Consider the following 15,976-nt stretch of genomic DNA (forward strand, 5'->3'; position numbering starts at 1 on the left):
TCTTGTTTATCAGTTCTCCCCCTTCTGCCTCCACCATTCAAAAAACTCCGTCTCTCTCCTCCCCTCCCCCCTCCCCCCAACCCAATTTACTACATTATTACATTACTCCCCAAACCCCACCTCTGCTGTCAACCCAAACAGCTTCACAGGTCAGCTTCCCATAATTGTTCTGCTGTAATTGCAGTGGTTTATTATCAGTTCCTGATATACAATCAGCCCCTCTCCTGTATATAATTAGTTCCTGGAATGTATCAGCTCTCATAGATAGAATGTACACTCCTGGAAATGGAAAAAAGAACACATTGACACCGGTGTGTCAGACCCACCATACTTGCTCCGGACACTGCGAGAGGGCTGTACAAGCAATGATCACACGCACGGCACAGCGGACACACCAGGAACCGCGGTGTTGGGCATCGAATGGCGCTAGCTGCGCAGCATTTGTGCACCACCGCCGTCAGTGTCAGCCAGTTTGCCGTGGCATACGGAGCTCCATCGCAGTCTTTAACACTGGTAGCATGGCGCGACAGCGTGGACGTGAACCGTATGTGCAGTTGACGGACTTTGAGCGAGGGCGTATAGTGAGCATGCGGGAGGCCGGGTGGACGTACCGCCGAATTGCTCAACACGTGGGGCGTGAGGTCTCCACAGTACATCGATGTTGTCGCCAGTGGTCGGCGGAAGGTGCACGTGCCCATCGACCTGGTACCGGACCGCAGCGATGCACGGATGCACGCCAAGACCGTAGGATCCTACGCAGTGCCGTAGGGGACCGCACCGCCACTTCCCAGCAAATTAGGGACACTGTTGCTCCTGGGGTATCGGCGAGGACCATTCGCAACCGTCTCCATGAAGCTGGGCTACGGTCCCGCATACCGTTAGGCCGTCTTCCACTCACGCCCCAACATCGTGCAGCCCGACTCCAGTGGTGTCGTGACAGGCGTGAATGGAGGGACGAATGGAGACGTGTCGTCTTCAGCGATGAGAGTCGCTTCTGCCTTGGTACCAATGATGGTCGTATGCGTGTTTGGCGCCGTGCAGGTGAGCGCCACAATCAGGACTGCATACGACCGAGGCACACAGGGCCAATACCCGGCATCATGGTGTGGGGAGCGATCTCCTACACTGGCCGTACACCTCTGGTGATCGTCGAGGGGACACTGAATAGTGCACGGTACATCCAAACCGTCATCGAACCCATCGTTCTATCATTCCTAGACCGGCAAGGTACCTTGCTGTTCCAACAGGACAATGCACGTCCGCATGTATCCCGTGCCACCCGACGTGCTCTAGAAGGTGTAAGTCAACTACCCTGGCCAGCAAGATCTCCGGATCTGTCCCCCATTGAGCATGTTTGGGACTGGATGAAGCGTCGTCTCACGCGGTCTGCACGTCCAGCACGAGCGCTGGTCCAACTGAGGCGCCAGGTGGAAATGGCATGGCAAGCCGTTCCACAGGACTACATCCAGCATCTGTACGATCGTCTCCATGGGAGAATAGCAGCCTGCATTGCTGTGAAAGGTGGATATACACTGTACTAGTGCCGACATTGTGCATGCTCTGTTGCCTGTGTCTATGTGCCTGTGGTTCTGTCAGTGTGATCATGTGATGTATCTGACCCCAGGAATGTGTCAATAAAGTTTCCCCTTCCCGGGACAATGAATTCACGGTGTTCTTATTTCAATTTCCAGGAGTGTAATTACTTAGTAAGCTACTATTTGTGCCACAATCATTCCATTACAGTTCTAATCACTTGATTACACTCCGTAAGTTACCATTAGTATGTTGTTTTCAGAAGTTTGCAGAATGTTGGTACAATCATGTAGCAACCAATTATCACAATTGCTATACCTTACCAATTGTATTAATTTAGCTGTGATAAGCCTATTTTGTTCCTATGTATCACATACCCCTATCTCTCCCTCCCACCTCCCCCAGGGGGCTGACAATTCTTTGGTGAGTTCGTGCATGGCTGCCACAGGGCCACAAACTTTGCAGCACATTTTCTCTTCCATGCTACATGTATGTCCTCCTGCTAGTCTTTTACCCCTCCCTTGGGGAACATGTCTGGGAAATTTTTGGAAATATGGTGTGAATTTTCAGTAGCCTGTTATCAGAACAGTCCTTCCACTGTTTTTTTTTTCTCTCTTTCTTCGTTCCCCTTCTCCTATCGTTCCTCTACCTAGGTGTTTGAGGTTTCAGTCCAGGCCAGCCCCAGAGAGGGGTAAGAGCCTGAACTGATATTTTCCAAAATTGCCAATTCGGAAAGTGTGGCCTGAGCTGTGAACGATCACCTCTCTGAGAGGGCTCAGCAGTTGGAAGGGGTGCGCCATCAGCTGCGCTAGAAATCACGAGGGATTTTATCGCAATGAGCCAGTCATATTCTTCTCAGTCTACATCTATTAAATGTAAATTGAATGAGGCTAATGATTCAAAGACTCAGTGGCACTTTGGTTCCTCATGGTTTCATGTACTGAAGATGGTTGGTCCCTTGCTGCGGTTAATCTGTATGTTATTCGGAAAGGTGTTGTTGCAATTGCAGGCCCTGTGAAATCTTAGTCTCATTTCCACAGTGCCACTTTGCTTTTGCAGACTAATTGTGATTCTCAGGCACAACAACTGCCTGCAGCTTCTCTCCTCCGTAGCTATCATGTTCATATTGAGGCCTGTCAAAAGCTGAATTCTTCACCTGGTGTTATTTACACTAGGCTTCTCAATGATATGACTGAGGGAGAAATCCCAACTTCTCTCTCTGATTAGGTCATAACTGCTGTCTATTGGGTGATGAGAAAGGTTGATACATCCTTAGTGCTTAAATACACACTTTTTTTCGTGTTCAGTAGAGTAGTGCTTGCATCAAGGATCAAAGCAGGCTATGAAGTCATCACAATCTGACCATGCATTCAAAAGCTGATGCACTGCTACCAGTGTCAACATTGCTACCACACTCAACTACCCTGTCAAAATCCAGACAAATGTGTTACTTGTGGTAGGGCAAGGCTGATTGCCCGCCTCCTCCTCCCCACTGTATCAATTGAAATGGCAACAATACAGCTTCATTCCAAGAATGTCCTGTGTATCTTGATCCAGGAGATATGAGTGAAGCAAAAAGTCCTTCCCTGTTGCTCCCAAGTTGTTGGTTGGTAGAAAGCCCTGCATTTTACCATCTGTCACTTACGGTGCGGTTCCTGCTACACCTCGTGTCATGATCGACGTGGCCACCCAGACTTCATGATCGACGTGGCCACCCAGACTCGCGACCTCAAATTCAACACTGTGGTTGTAAACCCACCCAGTGTCGTGGTAGCATCCCTGTCTCCTTCTCCTCCAGCTGTGCAACAAGCCATCAAATTTTCCCGTCCTCCGGTGAAATCACCTGCTCCACAACCAACAGGCCAAACAGGACAGAAGGAATACTCCTGCAAAGACTTTTTATGTCTTTCCAACAAAAAAAACTGAATCTTCATCTACCAACGGTTCTACAAACGGTTTTCTCCTTTGCTTACTAGGAGAACCTCCTCAACAGTGTTGCCGTGTGATACCATCACCTGCCCGACCTCCGTGTTGTAGGTGTGCACTGCCAACCATTTTTCTGCCCTGGAATCTGCAGACTGACCAAGGGAGAATGCTGATGCCTCTGTAGATCTCATGGAGCAGGATCCTCCAGCCTCTGTGCCCTGTAGCAGAGATTCTTTGGAGGCTGGCACTCAGCAGCCACCAAGTTGACAACCCTTCATTTTTTCCCTCCTCACCTTTCCCCAGCATGACTTTCCTCCAATTGAACATCCATGGCATTAGTTCCAACAAGGAGAAATTATGTCTGCTTTTGTAATTGCAGCAACCACTTGTTTGTTCTCTGCCTCCAGGAAACAAAATTGCACCCTCACAACTGCTTTGATCTCTTGCATTGATTTCCAGTCTACTTTGACCTTCCCCCTGAGGACAGCATTCTGTCTCATGGGGGAGTCATGCTGCTAATCCAGGATGATGTTCACAGTCAAGTTGACAACGCTTGCCTCTCACTGGACACGTGGCTGCAAGCTCTTGCAGTCTGCATTTCCTTCCTCGCTTCACCTTTTCTGATTGTACTGTCTACATCCCTCCGCCACTAGGACAGTCTCCCTCCAGATTATTGGGCAACTCTTCTCACCCCTTTTTGCTGCTGGGTGATTTTAATGCACACCATCCTGTTTGTGCATGTCCCAGAACCTGTACAAAAGATGCACTCTTGGCTAACCTTCTCAATAAACTCAGTTTCATCTGCCTTAACTGGAGCACCCACATTCCTTTCAGACCCCACACATACCTATTCCCATTTGGAACTCTCATTCTGCACTGCCCAGCTAGCCTGTCATCTTGAATGGTCCATTCTGTCTGACACATACTCGAGCAACCATTTTTCATATGCTATCTGTTTGCTGACTCCTACTCCCCCCCCCTCCCCCCATGAGCAAATGAGCAAACCCAATTGGCAGCTTTCTAAGGCTGACTGGTGGCTTTATCCCTCCCTGGCAACCTTCGATGAACATAATTTCCCCAGTTGCCATGACCAGGTAGAATACCTCACAAATGTTATGCTTACTGTTGCAGAATGTTTCAATCTTCGTACTTCATCTTTACCACACTGTGTCACTACTAACTGTGGTGATCCATGATGCAATTCCACACAGAGACATGCTCTCCATGTTTTTAACCATCACCCTATGATGTCAAACTGCATTCAATGTAAACAGTTGTGAGCACAGTATCGTTGCATTATTCAGATAGTAAAAAAGCTAGCTGGATTTCATTTGCTATTTCCTTTAACAGTTCCACTCCCTCCTCCATTGTGTGTGCCAACCTCTGTCAGCTGTCTGGAACCGAGGCCTAATCCCCAATTTTTGGCCTGACCATAGCAGATGATGTAATAGTGGACCCTATTGCTGTTTCCAATAGCACTGTTATTTTGTGAAGATTTTGAGCTTCACCCACTATCTCCTTGCTTTCTTCCATTGGAGGAGGCTTGGGTGACACCTTTCTACTCTCAGAATCATGAATGCTACAATGTCCCCTTTACTAAGTGCAAGCTAGATCACACTCTCACTTCTCCTGACCTTCTGCTGCAGGACCGGATGATGTTCACATTCAGATGTGACAGCGCCTTTCTTTTGTGGGCAAGCACTTTCTCCTTCATACGTACAATCGCATTTGGGCAGATGGCACATTTTCCAGATGCTGGTGTGAAGCCACTGTCATACCCATACCTAAACCGGGTAAGGACAAATACATTCCTTCTAGTTACCATGCCATTTCACTCACCATCTGTGTTTGCAAAGTGATGGAACATATGATTCATGCCTGTCTGGTATAGTGCCCCAAGTCTCCACTGCACAATGTGGATTTTGAATGCGCTGTTGTGCATTGGGCCATCTTGTCACTTTGCCAACCCATGTCATGAAAGGTTTTCTGTGGAAATATCAGAACCAGACTGTGGCTGTGTCTTTCTGTTTGGAGAAAACATATGACACTTGCTGGAGGACACTCTACTTGTGGGCTTCCAAGGCCACCTGAACTGTTTCCTTCAGGAATTTTTAAAAGATAGAGTTTTCAAGGTACATGTGGGTTCTGCCTTGTCAGACACCTTTATGCAGGAAAACAGTGTGTCTCAGGGTTCCATCCTGAGCATTGTCCTCTTTGCAATCCACATTAACCCTATTATGGCCTGTCTTCCACCAGGCATCTCTGACTCCATTGTTGTTGACGATTTTTGCAATCTATTGCAGTTCTTCATGGACTTGTCTCCTTGAGTGGTGTCTTCAGCCATTTCTCGATCGTCTTTACTCATGGAGCACCGACAATGGCTTTCACTTTTCCACTGACAAAACTGTTTGTATGAATTTCTAGCTGCACAATGCGTTTCTTCTGCCACCATTACATCTTGGACCTTCTGTTCTTTTATACACTGAGACTATGAAATTCCTGGGGCTCATGTTTGATAGGAAACTTTCTTAGACCTCCCACATGTCTTACCTGGCCTCCCACTGTGCCCGGTCCCTCAATATCCTGTGTGTCCTCAGTGGTACATCCTGCGGAGTGGGTCCGACCACCCTCCTCAGTTTGTACCGATTCCTTGTCTGTTAGAAAATAGACCATGGGTGTTTCTTTTATGGATCTGGACATCTGTCCATTTTTCACCATTTAAAAAGAGTCCACCTTTGTGGCATCTGTTTGGAAACCACCTTTTACAGCCGAGTTGAGAGTATGCATGCAGAAACTGTCCAAACTACTGCTGTCATACTGAAGTGATATTCTCATCAGCAGGTAAGCATGCCGTTTGTCTGCTATGCCTGGCCACCCATCCTATGCCTCATTCTTTGATGACTCCTTTGATTGCCAGTATGGGGTGCTTCCCTCTTCTATGTTACATCCTGTAGCTCACTTTTGGTTGTTGCTCTAGCAGCTTAACTTCACAGTACCTGCCACTTTCCCTTGGCTTCATATGGTAGCCTGTGTTCAACTTGGACTTCATTTACTAAGGACACTACTCCAGACTCACTCTATCATCATAAGTTTCTTGACTTTCACGCACAACTTCATGATAGTACATTTGTGTATGCTGATGACTCTTGGAATGATTGTGTGGTCAGGTGTGCCTTCGTCTTTGGCAATGATGATTTTTGGTATCATCTTCCGGAACACTGCTCAGCTAAGCCCTTTACCCTGTATCAAGCCATGCAGTACATGCAGTGACACAGGTTTTTCAATTGTATCATTTGCTCCAGCTGTCTCAGTGCCCTTCAGAGCCTCTTGCATGCTGTACACAGTCCATCCTTTAGTGCATAGGGTCCAAGAAAGTTTCCATTTGCTCACTCTTGATCTAGCCACTGTGATGATTATATGGTTCCATGGTCACGTTGGTCTGATGGGAAACGAGGCTGCATTCCTCCTACCTTGACCCACTAGTTCTTCCCTTCCTTCTGATGATCTCCATGTTGATGTCTGTCAGCAGATGGTGTCCCTTTGGCACCACAACTGGTCTTCCCTTCATGAGAACAGCTTCTGGGGAACTAAACCTCTTCCAGCTGCTTTGCTGACCATGAGGAGATCATTTTAGCAAGGTTGCGTATTGGACTCTATTGTTTTAGCCATTGCCTTTTGTTAAGTGGTGATCCCTCAGCACTTCATGCTCATTGTCGTTGATCATCGTTGGTTTACCATTTCCTGACTGAATGCCCTTGTTTTAATCACTTGTGTTCTAATTTATGTTTGCCGTTTGCATTATCAGCCATGTTAGCGTACGGTGCACAGGCTGTCGACTGCATTTGACTTTTTATCTGTTGCAGCAATATGGTAAAGGATATTTAATCTTTAGTTCATGACCTCTGTTTCCTCTATGGCATATTTTATGGACCTTTCTCCAAGAGGAAGTCATGTTTTTGGCTGTCTTTCCATCCATCGATTTGGTTTAACATGAAGTCACTTTTAACTCCTCTTTTTTTTGTCTTCGTGTTCTAAGGTTCTGATATGGGCGTGTATGATCTTAGTTGTTTTCCATCCCAACCCCACCATCCCACTCCACCATCCATTTCCATTTCCCATATGGTTTATCATCTCATCACACCTCTTCTTCCCCGCCCGCACACTCCCCCCCCCCCCCCCCCCTCCCCCCACACAAATGTTAAGTTAGCTCACACAGTTTTGCATATATAGTTTATCTTCTCTCCCCCCCCCCCCCCCCCCTTTTGTATATTTTAAATTAATTTGCCCCTTCCCCAAATCCCACCACTACCCTCCCAAAGAACCATCTGCTCCCCCCTGCCCCCCTTATCTTTTTCTTCTTATTGGTCCTGTTATTGGTCTCTTATGATTGCAGTGCTGTACAAGCAGAATCTTGTATATAATTGGATTCCCTAGGTGTAGATAGTTAATTATATGAGCCTATTAATTTTCATAGGTAGAATGTATGTAAGTTACAGTTGCTACTACAGCTATTTGTTTTTAGTTATATTTCGTAAGCTGCAATCATTAGGTTGTGATCAGTATGCTGGTTTGATAATTCTCAGAAGTGGCTGTATGCAGATAGTAACTAATTTTCTATTCATAACCAATAAATTTTTTGTAGTATTTTTCGCACATAGCTTGGCCATACACTGTTGCATTTATTTGCTGTTAGCTATATTCAGTCACACTGAAAAAAACTGCTTACATCTATGAATAGTCCACCTTTTATTATCAGTACATTTGTTGCAGGTAGTTAGTTTTGCAGCTTTTTTTTTTTTATGCAGTGGGTTGATCATATATAGCTACACAGTGAGTTGATCATATATAGCTACAAATTATTAGACATATGCAGTTATAAGTAGTGAAACATTTTTCATTCTAAGTGGTTAGTCACTTACGTTGTCAGGTAGTTTACCATTTATTATTGCAGGTATGAAACCATCTACAATCTGCAGGTGATAATTTATTTGCTGCAGAAGGTTACCACTGTGTAAACAATGATCTATAGACAACCTATTCTTAAAGTTACAGATGCTTTGCTCTGCAGTTACAGTTAATGATTAAATCCAATAAGCACTTTTATTGATCCCTGGTCAGATAACAAAACCTATTGTGCTTATTCCAGACATCTTATGTGAATATCGTTAGTTATATTAACTTCAAGAATGTATTTGCTAGTTTGTATACATTTCTGAACTAGTTATTCCACTGTATCAAAAGTGTACAGCAATGCCCATGGTTCCTTTTTCCTATATTTTATTTTGAGTCTTCATTTTACCTATTGACTAGGAACTGTTTCTCCATGTGAGTTACTGCTTCTTGTTCCTTGATGCATCTCGTGCGCTGTTTGTGTTGGTGTATTTCCTGCTGCCAAGCTATTAACATCTCTACACCAATTCACTGATGTGTTCTGAAACTTACAGTAACATGCAATTTTTATTAATGTATAAAAGACACATTTGACTATCAGCTGCTTTCATTTTGAACCCAAATATTGACCAGTTTCAGTCATGGACCATCTTCAAGACAAGGGTTAAAATGCTTTAAGCTACAACATTACATTTGTCATTTTGTAAATAATGTGTAGAGCATGTCATGAATAGCAATATATGACATAGGACTTTTAGATGCAAACGTATTAAGACCAATTGTGCACAGAGCAGTACTGAAGAGAAGATTGTGGATATCTTCAGTACTCCTCTGTGTACATTTGGTATTAGTATGTTTGCCTCTAAAAGTCCTGTGTCGTATATGCTGCTAAATACAATTCTTTCACAAAACGTACTTGCAACATGCATATCTGCCATTACTAGTTATTTCATTATTATATAACTGTGCCCATGCTTCTTTTCCTCTACGTTCACTTTCTGATACTTAATATAAGCTAATGATGGAGAATAGTCTCTCCACTTACTCCAGTCACAAGCTCCAGCCCATGATGCGCTTTGCACTTTGCTTTTGTTGAGAGGTTCCCTATGAGCATGCTACTGACCTCGCTACAGCTGTAGATTCGTTCCCAAATTTCCCATCCATAGCGTCACTTGTTGTCAATATTAACTTATTTCATTTATCATTAGGTTTCTATATTACTCAATATACTTCTTATATCCACTTACTTACAATTTTGTTACCTTATTATATTATTTTATCATACTTTCACCCCCAACTTCAAGATATGCATGTCATTAGCTGATAAGCTCCTGTGCTGGCACTTGTTATTTCATTTCTTTATACTACTTTTGTACAGACAGTATGAACCACTTGTAAGCACCTAAGATCTATTATTGTATTAACAGATTCAGTATTGTATTACTTACTGCTCCTGTATATTTTTTAGAACCATGGCATTTTGATGTATGCACGTTATTGTTGACAAAGAAGATGACACGCCAAAAGGCAGAAGTGCTGTGTTGTTGATAGGTACACAAACATAAAGTACAGAGCTTTGCTAGCTTTTGTAATGAACTTCCTTTCTCAAGCTTGTAGGAAAAACACTCTCTCTCTCTCTCTCTCTCTCTCTCTCTCTCTCTCTCACACACACACACACACACACACACACACACACGTATGTCTCACAAACCAAATGGGTTGCAAATGTATGTCATGAGTTGAATAAAACACAATTCACAAAAAAAAAACACAATTCACAATATGCACATGTCTATGTACATTGTACTCAGTTGAGCACAGGGAGACAGGTGTGTGTGTGTGTGTGTGTGTGTGTGTGTGTGTGTGTGTGACTTTTGCCTTTTAGTGAGTCATCTCCTTCATTCCTAAATAATATGTTATTAAACGAAAAAAAAAGAAACTAAAACTTTCTATACATTATTAATGTTGACACTTGCAAGTAATGCATGTACCATTGTTACCTTTAAATTTTTAATCTTTTTGTCACTAATTTTAATATTCTTATCTGAGTTCTACTTATTTGTGGTGTATATTTCTGTACAGCCATCAGAGGAAGGGCACTAAGTGCCCAAAACTGGCAAAGAAACTAAAATTTTCACTATGCAACTGGTTACCTATTGTTTCATTACATTTGACACCATCATCTCATAATGGTTTTCAGAAACTTCCATTTGAATGTTCTGAGTATTTTATACAAAAATGCATCACCAAAACAAACTTCTGTCTTCCCAAATTTAAAATTATTGAAATGACTGAAGAGGAACATATATACACAAAATTACAATCTGTTCAGAATCATAATTTTTCACAAGGAGTGAAATGATGAACTTTGTACTGCAATTCATTAAATTCTCAGGTGATGTTAAACAGTGATTAATATATGTGGCACAAAAGTAAAACCATCAATATACAACATAAAAAATACAGTTCGTTGAGTACTTTAGTATAAGCACTTATCACCTACTCTCATTTGAAAATCTAGTCCTGTTAAATTACAGTGTGCGTCAATGTTGTATCAGCAGCAGAGTGAACTTTTTCTTTATCATATTCATATCCACATCCTGTACTATCTCTCTTTCTCAGTACTTTCCTCTCCCTCACTTTCCCATATTCACCACACATACTTGACCCAACATGACAACTCAATATAGTCAGGTCACAAGAGCAATAAAACTCACCTCACTCTCTTTGAATTCAGTTGTAAGTATTTGAGGAAAGCAGACCACTCACCAGAAATCAGAAGCATTGAGTCATTAACAAGCATACACAAAAAAAGAAAGAAAACTTGCTAGCTTTTGAGCAAAAGTACGAATACACAAAGAAAAAGCACACATACTCCACCTCCCCACACTCACACACCTATGGCTCTACATAGGGCACCGGTTGTGCACACAGTGCCAGTGCTGCATTATGGCAGGTGGGCTCGACTGGAGTTTGGATTGCGTTGGATTGTGAACTCAGGGGGATGGGGGATGTGGGAAGGGGGGGGGGGGTTGCTGGTTGGCTCAGAGGGAGGCATCCTGTTTGCCAACTGGGAATGCAGGAAGGAGGGGGGGGGGGGGGGGGGAGGGTGCACAGGCTAGGCAGCTAGGCATGTGAAGCACAGTTGTCAAAGCCGTTGGGGCAGTGGTGCATGCTGAAAATTTCGTGGGGATGTGATTTGGCGGGAGGTAACAGAATGGAGGAAAGGGAAACCTCAGCACCTTCTCCTCCACCCACTTCACAAGGTCCTCCTCAACCCAACTTGCCACTTCCTGGATGTTGACCTTCATCTCCATGATGGCTCCACCCCCACATCCGTCAACATTAAACACACTGAACGCCAACAGTACCTGCATTTCAACAACTGCCATCCCTTCCACACCACAAAGTCCTTCCCATATGACCTGGTCATTCTTGGACAATGTGTCTGCAGTGATGAGAATTCCTTTGTCCAGTATTATCAAAGACTTCTGAAGGGCCTTCACAGACAGGCACTATCCCCCAAACCTAGTCCAAACTGAGATTTCCCATATTTTATCCTCACAAACTTGCTATCTCCCACCACCCTCAAGAATCAGCTACAAAGGAGTGCTTCCCTCATCACCCAGAATCACCCAGAACTGGGAAAACTGAACCATATCCTTCGTCAGGGCTTTCATTATCTCTCATCATGCCCTGAAATGAAGGACATTCTACCCAAGTTCCTTCCCATCCCTCCTAAACTGGTGCTCCACTGCCCACACAACCTACATAACATCCTAACTTCTTAGTCCATTTCTATGTCATTTCCACTCACAACCCACTGTCACAGGGATCATATCTCTATGGAAGACAAAGGTGCAAGACCTGCCCAGTTCACTCACCCAATGCTTTCTATTCCAGTCCTGTCACAGGCTTATCCTACCTCATCATAGGCTGGGCAACCTGTGAAAGCAGCCATGTCATATACTAACTCTGCTGCAAACACTTCGTAGCTTTTTATGTCGGCATGGCTGCCAAACTGCTGTCCACCAGAATGAGTGGCCACCACCAAACTGTTGCCAATAACAGAATTGACCACCTGGTAGCACAACATCCAGGTAAACATAACAGGCTCAATTTCAGTGGCTGCTTCATAACCTGGGCAATCTGGATCCTTCATACCACTACCAGCTTCTCTGAACTATGCAGATGAGAGTTATACTTGCAACATATTCATCTCCAGTAAAACACTGTCTCCAGACCCTCCACCTAACAGTTTCCCCTTCCTCCATACGTCAGCTTCAGCATGCCCCCCCCCCCCCCCCCCCTCCCTCCTGGCTCTGACAACTGTGCATCATGTGCCTAGCCTGTGAGCCTGTGCACCTCACACCCCTCTCTCCCACATTCCCAACTGGTAAATTGACTACCTCCCTCCAAGCCACTAGCCACTCACCCCCAGCCTCTCTGCCTGCCTCCCAGCTCACTCCCTCTGTATTCCACCTGCTCAACTGCAGCACTGACATTGTGTGTACAACCAGCATCATGTGGGTTTTCTTTCTTTTTTGTGTGTGCCTGTCAACAGCTCAACACTTCTGCTTTTTGGCGAGTGGTCTCCTTTAATCCAGAGTATTTACCTTATACCAGAACTCTCATACAAAATTATTCTCTTTTGAATCTACTCGTGCTCACCACAAAGCTAAATAATAAATTACATGTAATACTTTGTTTTAGCAAAGAAGGAAGAAAATATGGTTACTGAAGCCATGGAGAGTATTGAAAACAAAACATGTGTCAAGTTCACAAAGCAGGAGAAGCAGAAGCAATATATTTTCTTGACAAAAAAGAGAGATGGTTGTTATTCAGTGGTTGGTTATCGTGCAACAGCTCAAGCTCATACATTGAATTTACAGTCCCCAGAGTGTTTTGACCAGATGGGAACAATTCAGCATGAACTTCTACATGTACTGGGTTTACTTCATGAGCAAGCAAGACCTGACAGAGACGATTTTGTGAAGATTTACTGGGAAAATATGGATAAGGGTAAGGTTTAAAATTGTTATATTAAACTATTGCACAGCTAGCAAAATGTATTACAAAACTATCACACATAAATGTGTCCTGAAATTTTATCTGTAACATATTATGCAATAGTTGTACTCTAATTTAGCTGCTAAAACTGTTCCTCATTACTCCATACATACACAAAAAATTGTCCAGGTGCACATAGACGACATAGGAACTGAAATATTGGGTAATGAAACAAAAGCAGAAATGCTGAACTCTGTTTATATGGTTCCTTTGAAAAGGACAATATGGAAGCACTTCCCCAGTAGAATTACAATGCAACTGGAAAGACAAGTGGAATAGATATCACTGTCAGTGGCATTGAAAACAGCTGAACCACTTAAACTAAACAAAACACCAATGCCTAATGTAATCCCTGTTAAGCACAATACAGAATTTACAGCTTAGTTAGCCCATATATACTGTTATATGGACAGGAAATAATTTGCACAAAAAAGTGTTCCCAACATTGGAAGAAAGCACAAGTCACATCTGTCAAAAGAAGGGAAGCGGCAAAGATTCAAAAACTACCACCCAGAATGCTTGAGATTGATCTGCTATATACACTGTGGTGACAGAAGTCATTGAATACATCATATTATTGTGTCAGAGTGATGACAAAAGTCATGGGATACCTCCTCATATTGTGTCTGACTTCCTTTTTCCCAACATACTGCAGCAACTTGATGCGGCATGGACTCAGCAAGGCACTGGAAGCCTTCTGCTGAAATATTGAGCCGTGCTGCCTCTAAAGTCACCCACAAATGTGAGAGAGTTGCTGATGCGGGATTCTGTGCATAATATAACCTCTTGATTATGTCCCATAATATTCGATGGGATTCATGTTAGGCAATCTGGGTGGCCAAATCGTTTGCTCGAACTGTCCAGTATGTTCTTCAAACCAGTCACAAATATCTGTGGCCCGGTTAAATTGTGCATTGTCATCCATAAAAATTCCACTATTATTTGTGAACATGGAGCCCATGAATGGCTGCAAATGGTCTCCAAGTAATTGAACAGGGCAGAGGACCTAGTCCATTTCATTTAAACACAGCACTCGCCATTATGGGGCCACCACCACCTTGCACGGCACGTTGTAGACAACTTGGTTTTGTGGAATCTGTGCCACACTTGAATCTTATCATCAGCTCTTACCAACCACAATTGGGACTCATTCCACCAGGCCATTGTATTCTACTCATCTAGGATCCAACTGATATGGTCATGAGCCTAGGAGAGGTGTTGCAGGTGATGTCGTGTTGTTAACAAAAGTGCCTGCATCATTCATCTGCTGCCATAGCCCATGAATGCCAAATTTCACAACACTGTATTCACAGATATGTTTGTCATGTGTCCCACATTGATTTATGCTTTTATTTCACCCATTGTTACTTGTCTGTTTGCTTTGACAACTCTATGCAAATGCCATTGCTCTTGGTCATTAGGTGAAGGCCATTGGTTACTGTGTTGTCTATGGTGAGAAGTAATGCCTGAAATTTGGTGTTCTTGGCACTCTCTTTACACTGTGGATCTTGGAATATTGAAGTCCCTAATGATTTCCAAAATGGAGTGTCCTGCATTCAACGTCTGTTAAGTCCTGTCATGTGGCTGTGATCAAGTCAGACAACTTTTCATACAAATCACTTGATTACAAAGGACAGCTCCACCAATGCACTGCCCTTTTATACCTTTTGTATGCAACAGTACTGCCATCTGTATGTGTGTATATCTCTATCCCATGACTTTTGCACCTCAGTTTTGAATCTTAAAACATATTTGGAGCTCAAATGCAATTATTTATCTAGAACAGAATGATTCCATCCTTGCTACCCAGCTTGGATTTTGAAACAAATTGGTCATACAAAACCAAACTCGCACTTTTTTTGCATGATATCGTGAAGGCCATGGATTTATGCAATCAGGTGCATGCCATATTTCTTCCAAAAAGCAATTGACTAATTACCATACTAATGTTTATTATTGAAAATAAACATTAGTATGGTAATTAGTCAATATAGTGAATATAGGAGGTTGAATGAATTCAAGCTCTCTTGGTAGGGAAGATGCAGCATGTTATCTGGGATGGTGAATCATCAACAGATATAGAAGTAACTTTAGGCTTGCTCCAGGAAAGTATATTGGCACTCTGGGTGACCTGTCAGACAATATTAACAGTAATCTCAGAGCTTTTCGTAGGTGACTCTCTAAAGCTGTTAAATAATATGACAAAAGCATATTTGTACTATCAGCTATACAACTGTATGTTTATTATCTACCGGTTTTGATTGTTACAATCACCTTTACAGGAAGGCTGTGTCATATTTGACAAAAATGTATGATGGAGGAACACTGTTTTTCTCCTGTGTAATAATCAAAAGTGGTAAAGAATAAACATGTAATTTTAAAGTTGACAGCACAAATATGCTTTTTTCCCCCAAAGTAACCTCAGACTTTTTTTAGATGATGCAGTTACATATAGGAAAGTACTATCTTAAAAAGTCTGCACTAATGTGTAGGTAGAGCTTAATAAGATTTCAAAGTGGTTCAAATAAAGGTAAAACTAACAAGGGATATTGAATGT

At 43.1% G+C, this 15,976-nt stretch overlaps 1 protein-coding gene across 1 annotated transcript in view; it reads left to right on the forward strand.

Moving 5' to 3' along the window:
- The window catches only part of LOC126279067 (astacin-like metalloendopeptidase), a 64,871-nt gene that overhangs the window by 30,806 nt on the left and 18,089 nt on the right, over positions 1-15,976 (forward strand). The window contains exon 3 of the mRNA XM_049979510.1: positions 13,063-13,371. Within this exon, the coding sequence (XP_049835467.1) occupies positions 13,063-13,371 (309 nt within the window). The remainder of the gene's footprint in view (positions 1-13,062; positions 13,372-15,976) is intronic.

This window comes from Schistocerca gregaria, chromosome 1, assembly GCF_023897955.1.
Source record: "Schistocerca gregaria isolate iqSchGreg1 chromosome 1, iqSchGreg1.2, whole genome shotgun sequence".
NCBI classification, from domain to species: Eukaryota; Metazoa; Arthropoda; class Insecta; order Orthoptera; family Acrididae; genus Schistocerca; species Schistocerca gregaria.